The 6,075-nt window shown below is 48.5% G+C and overlaps 1 protein-coding gene across 1 annotated transcript; it reads right to left on the reverse strand.

Moving 5' to 3' along the window:
- Positions 1-800: 800 nt before the first annotated feature.
- LOC143149436 (uncharacterized) lies at positions 801-3,316 on the reverse strand. Its single transcript, XM_076316776.1, has 5 exons — positions 2,819-3,316; positions 2,326-2,573; positions 1,671-2,244; positions 1,138-1,357; positions 801-964 (listed from the first exon to the last, which is right to left on the reverse strand). The coding sequence occupies exons 1-5, from the start codon at positions 3,314-3,316 to the stop codon at positions 801-803; spliced, it is 1,704 nt and encodes a 567-aa protein (XP_076172891.1).
- Positions 3,317-6,075: the final 2,759 nt, after the last annotated feature.

The raw sequence follows: 6,075 nt of genomic DNA on the forward strand, positions 1-6,075 counted from the left end.
TCTATATAGTACCCTGACATACGTGTAACTGTACGATGAAAACTAAACAAGTTTGTTTTCCGTTTGTCTCCTTGACGCCTCTTTCTTCGTATCTATTTCTATTAACAGGACTATCGTTAAATTAGTCACTACACGGGGAGGGTTTCTTTGCTTTTCCAGCGATTAAAAAACGGTATAAAATACATAGATTAAAATCGTATCGAGTAAAAGTGTTAACTTTCGAAAACAAAGAGCAGCGAACATTTTATTTTATCGCGTTGTATTTGAAGAAAAGTGTAGTCTTCTTAAAATTAACCATATTTTACAGTACTTGTTTCTCGTTTACGAATTCTCTAGACGGGTTGCGAAGTAAGATATATTCGGCTCTCTGTACAAATTTATCGATTCCCGAGGAACCATCGGTATCGTTGTATCGTCTACAAAAAAACTTTCGCTTTCTGGAGTTTAATTCGCTGTCCGTTTGCCCGACAAGATATTTTACTAATTTCTACTCCACGACGGGACGTTTTCGTTCTCGAACGAAACTTTCTCTTTTCGCCGAGAAACGAATCGAAATTTGTGATCGAGTATCGCAAAGCGACCAAACTGGACAACCAATGTTAAGTAGGTTCGGAACGACCGGTTCTTTTCGAGAAAATTCCTCCCAGCGTTTCTAAATTTCCATTCGTGTATTCGTCGTGACGGATATTAGTAGAAGCATTCGTAATCGTAACTAAATTCTGAGATCGCTCGTCCTAACCCTTCCGCGGTATTCTCACGAATTATCAGAGACTTTTTCTTTCACGATTAATTTACTTTCTCTATTTGTGCCTCGTACCTTGGGCTCGATGCTTGTTCGCGGGAGCACGGATATTCAAGACCGAATCGTGATGATCGGGTAGTCTCGACTCGGAAGGCGCGAGGTCCCTCTTTCTACGGCCAAGAATCATCGGTATCATCATTGCCATAGTTGCCGGTAAGATTCCTACGGAGAAAGAAATTAATTCGATTACGGTGGTAACGAATTCGTTCGAAGAGTACGTAATTGTAACGGATGAAACGTATCGTGAAACATTCTTTCGCTAGTTGGGTACTATAGCGAGTCGTTGAAGGACTAAAATACCGATTAATTTTATAGAATAGAAAATCGCGTTCAACCTGCACCGACGGCTGCCAGTACAGCGGAGCTAGACGGTTGATTGCCCAGCGTATTCCGGATAGGTCTCTTCTTCAGTATAGCGGGCAAGGTCTGTCTCTCCATCTCGTACTCCTTTCGGCTCTGGTCCACGGTCTTGAAGGTCTTTTCCACTTCCAGCAAGCCCCCGTGAGACGTGGTGGTATTCGTGCCGTTGATCGACGGCAACACCGTCAGCCTGACCTAGGTAAACGATATTTCATCAAGCGTTGGATCGGGATTCGAATTCGCGCCGAATAGGCGCGCCATCGCTAAAGATTCCCAAGCAAAGTCTTTAAGCTCTAAGAAGAAGTTTCTTCGACTTTGGTTCTTTCATCTAGATTCCGAGTATCCCGTTCGAATAGACTTGTAAAAATTTATCTCTTCTCGAAACCTTCTTTCGAAGTATCGAGCACGCGAGAACAGTCGCGCAAATCTCAAAAGAAAGAGAGAGAGAGAGAGACTCTCCGAGAAAGGTAGAAGGTATTGGAGAACTTCTTTGATCATCTAGCCTAACCTGTCGTTTCGAAGTCATCACAGCGATCGCCGGATCGTGCTCGTTCCTGTTCCCGGTGACACTCCTGGTCCCGTTCACCGGTTGTTGGTTCGTCGCGTCGATCTTGATCGAGCGCTGCCTGGACTTCGAGTAGCCTCTGTTCGTCGACAAGAGAACCCATTGTCCGTCACTGTTTCCAGGATAGGTCTGCGGGTGATTGTTAACGTACTGATATTGAGAGAAGCCGGGCCTCTCCGTGGAAGGTCGAAGTCGATCGTCGTATCTCGTAGGGAAATCGTGCCAGTCGTTGCCTTCCTCTCCCTGATTCTTGTCGGTGTACCGATCGAGGAACTGGTAACTGGGCTTCGTTGGCTGAGGTCTGTTCCAATTATTGGGGAAGTTCGCGGGACGATTGTCGGTGATTATTTCGCTGTTGGGACGATCGGTGTACTTGTTCCACGATGGCCTCTCTGGCGGCCATTTTTGAGCCTGATTCTCCTCGTTTTTGTCCGGATAATAGGACGGACGCGAAGTCGGTTTCTGCCATGGTTTCTCGTTACCGTTTTCCGGCCAGGTTGGCTTCGGCTTCTCGTACCTGAAAGCGAACGAGCAGAGAGATATGGCAGCGAGAGATAGAGAACGGACCATTTGAACGCAACGTCGGATAAACGTTTACCACGGTTTATTGTTTTCAACGATCGGCCTAACGGAGTAGTCGGAGGCCCAAGGTTTCCCTATGCTCGGTTTGTCCCATGGTTTCACTTCCGGCCAGGGGCGTTGGGTACTAGCGGTCGCTTGCCATTTTGAAATTTTACTCTTCGACCATGGAATCGCTTCCAGAGTGACCCAACCGTTTCTATCTTCGTACGAATTCGCTCCGTAGTATTTGTTCCTCTTCAGGGTGTCGTTCAGGGTCTCGCTTACCTGAAACCGACAACGTTTGTTCGCGATATCGTACCACTATCACTGCTATACGGATCGGATCGGGACAAACCAGTCACGGTAAAATAAAGTTCACGTCGTTTCGTTCAATCGTTAAGAGTTAAGGGTATTCCTGTTTCTCGTAGCTAACGCGACACTTTGAACGTTCGTATCTCAACGGGGAGCAAACAACGCGACCTTACGCTATCGCTGTATCGCCGTAGAGAATTTCGATCGCGAATGTTTACCAAATTCTCGGCAGGTGTACTGTTCGAGGCGTCTTCTTCGAACTTGGTTTCTTGATCGTAGGGCGTGCCGATGGAGTGCGTGGTTTGATCGTCCACTTGGAGAGTGAGGGGCTCGGCGGGCTTGAGGATCTTGAAGGGATATCTGGGATACTTCTCGGTGGTGGTTTTTATCTTGTTCGCGTACTCCTCGAGAAACTTGTTCAACACGTCGGGATTGAACGTGGAGGTCTCGAACGCGTTCCTCTGCTCCTTCCCGGGCCTGGGGAAATCCTTGATCGTTCTCTCGTCCTCCGCCTGAAAGTCGGTCTTTGTTTCACGATAGGATGGACGATTGCTCGTGGCCGCGATCGGCTCTCCGAGTACCCTCGAGTTGTCGGCTTTCGTCTTGAACAGCTCGGACGCGTTCGTCCTCATCTTCACGAAGTACCTCGTGTTGCATTGGATCCCCCTCAGGGTCAAGGTCGCGAGCAGCAGGCAGATCGCTCCTCTCGGCGCCATCTGAAACGCACGAGGAAAGTGTACACTTGCGCTTTCGCCGGTTCTCCGTCTTCCCACCGAGAGACGAACGATCGTTTTCTCGCGATCGCGTCCTTCGGATTCCCTTCTTCGATATTTTCCAATATCTAAGATAACCCCTCGAAATATCGTATATCCGAGGATACTCTGCTCGCTACTCACGAGACATTCGATGCTCGGCAAGCAGAATACAATCGCATCGAGCGCATCGCGAACCATTTTACCTGTACCTGTATCCGTCGAAGGAAACTTTATGCAAATTTCGGTCGCGATCCCAGGCTTCTTCGCAATTGGCTTCGTTTCGAATCAACGGTACTTGGAATCGATGTTGTTAGAAATTTCCAACACGGTTCCCCGTTTAAATCGAAACGTACGCGTTAACATACTTTTGATCTTTTCGAGACACCGAAGAGCACCGAGGACTCTCCATTAGCCGAGAACTACAGCGTGACGCCGATTAGCGCGAATCCTCTCTCGAGAACAAACGCCAAGAGGAGGAGAAGGAGGAAGAAGAAGAAGAAGAAGAAGAAGAAGAAGCGGAAGCGTGACACGGCGCGGCACTGACCTTGTCGTTGATCGTCGTCCGATTCGCTGGCGCCGATGGTCGATCGCGCGAACAACCAGGATCGAGTACCCCGATCGATTCGTTTACTCGAAGAGCGAAAACCCCGTTAGAAGATCACGAGTCGTGGTACGCGAGTGCGACTTTCCGCTCGACCTCGACTCTTCAAGGTGCAGAGATGGCTCTGTCGCCGAGACGTTGCCCTCGTTTGCTTTTAATCCAGGTCCCCACTTCGTAGCGACTTGGTCCATTTTCCGTCTCGCTCGTGGCCTTGTGGTGCACTCTGTTCGCGCTCCGCGCTCCTGGTTCGCCCGGAGAACGGACGCGGTTCTACGCAGCCTGTCCTTCTCTCCTGTCTCGGGATCCGTTCTTTCGCCTCCTTGTCCGATGATAATTGTCCCCGGGGAACGGGAGGATCACCGCGAGGATTCGACGAGACAATCGACACAGATTCCGACCTTTGTGTATTTGGATCGATGATTCGCGCATGGAAATCGCGACTCGTCGTCTCTCGGACGGGATACGCGAACAACAAGAGGAAGATCCAAGAGGCGCAGTCCGATCGAGAATTCGACGGTCGTTTCGAAACGTTTACTCGGTTTCCATCGTTCGAGATCGCTAACCGATACCATTGCTCTAAACGAGGGACGTAGTTCGAACATCGAAGAGCAAACGGACCCTAACCTTCGCGAAGCTACTCGGGTAGATTTTCAACGAATGGAAACGCGTTTTCTAGTTCCCTTGATCGTGACTGTTTTCAAGGTGCAAATCGCACGAAAAAGCGAGGATTCGCGTCACGCGCTAATTGCTGCAGCGTGGACAATCAACGGCTACTTTGCACGCTGGTTTTTCTAGCCGCGAGTTCGGAGCGTCGGTGGTCGTCAACGAGTCGTTCTTGATTCTTCGTACGTTCGATCGTTGCTTCGTTTCCACGCGAAACATCTACCCTAAAAGCGATCGCGACGCTCGTGCTCGTTTCCGAGGACAAATTGCTCGATGAAATTCGTGGTCTCGGGACGCCGAACTCTTCCCCCCCGATCGACACAGGGAAAAATCGGAGAAGGCGGGTCTTCACGGTCGATGAATCACCGATTCGATTCTGTTCGTCGTAGGTGCCGCGAATCGACAAGGGGAAGTCGCTCGTTCCGCGATTTTTGCGCTTTCTCGGCCCAGAAACCCACCGCTTTTTTTTTCTTTCGCAGAATCATCGAGATTTCTGCTAGTCCACGAGTGAAATGCGTCCAACCTTTCCGTTTTACGAGCAGCTTCCGATTCTCGACCGGATTTTCACCGATCCCTCATTTTTCTATCCTCGACCCACAAACTAGCCGTTGTTCTTCTTCTTCTTCTTCTTTAAGAGAGAGAGAGAGAGAGAGAGAGAGAGAGAGAAAATCGCCGTGACTCTGGTAACCGATCGCGCTGAATTTTATCACGTAACGCTTTGGTTTGCTTCCTGTTCGACCAAGAAACGCTCGAACGAGTTTACCGCGACTTCTTCCAGGGAAGCTGGTGACACACAAATGACAACACGAATCTTCCGAGAATTTACATCGACTCGTATCGTTTGTCCGCGATTAAAGCTCCGATCTAATCGCGTGGGATCCGTTCGTTCGTATCGAAACGAAGCTACACCGATTTAGTCGTAGTTGGTGCGAGCGCGTAGCCCAATCGAGGCTACGGGGCGTTTATTCGTAATCGAGTTCCACGTTCGAAGTTGGAAATTTATTATTACGACTTGAAATTCTAATAAGAACTTAAACCCATTCGTTTACAACCAGAAGCAATTCTAAAATCTAATTAGAACTCGAAAGGTAGAAACGTTCGTAAGCGAGATACCCGCGGACTTCAATTAGCACTTGCTTTCTCGTTTGAACGTCCTCGTTCACTCGCATTTTTTTTCAAAGAAATAAGTTATAATTTTCACGAAAAAGAAAGCAACCGAACATTAATACGTAGCAGAACTTGCTTCGAGAAAAAGTCGAAAAGAAAACGCGAATTCTCCCGATATTTTTCAGCTCGCAAACGAAACCGATCGGGAAAATTTCCAAGCGCGTTGGACACGTGAAATTTATCGCGAACGAACGTTCGAACGAACCACGATCGTGATATCGACCACCGAAAAGGTTCGAGCAACGATCGGCAAATTTTTACCATTAGTTTTTATCGCCAGAGACGAGAA

Source organism: Ptiloglossa arizonensis, chromosome 7 (assembly GCF_051014685.1).
Source record: "Ptiloglossa arizonensis isolate GNS036 chromosome 7, iyPtiAriz1_principal, whole genome shotgun sequence".
Lineage (NCBI taxonomy): Eukaryota > Metazoa > Arthropoda > Insecta > Hymenoptera > Colletidae > Ptiloglossa > Ptiloglossa arizonensis.

What these genes read in the sequence shown, in the direction of transcription:
- LOC143149436 (XM_076316776.1), bottom strand. Translation starts at nt 3,316, where the DNA reads ATGGCGCCGAGAGGAGCGATCTGCCTGCTGCTCGCGACCTTGACCCTG. An exon ending in TGATGACTTCGAAACGACAG is followed by an intron (nt 1,358 to 1,670) that starts GTTAGGCTAGAT and finishes TCGTTTACCTAG; the next exon opens with GTCAGGCTGACGGTGTTGCC. An exon ending in ACTGGCAGCCGTCGGTGCAG is followed by an intron (nt 965 to 1,137) that starts GTTGAACGCGAT and finishes CTTTCTCCGTAG; the next exon opens with GAATCTTACCGGCAACTATG.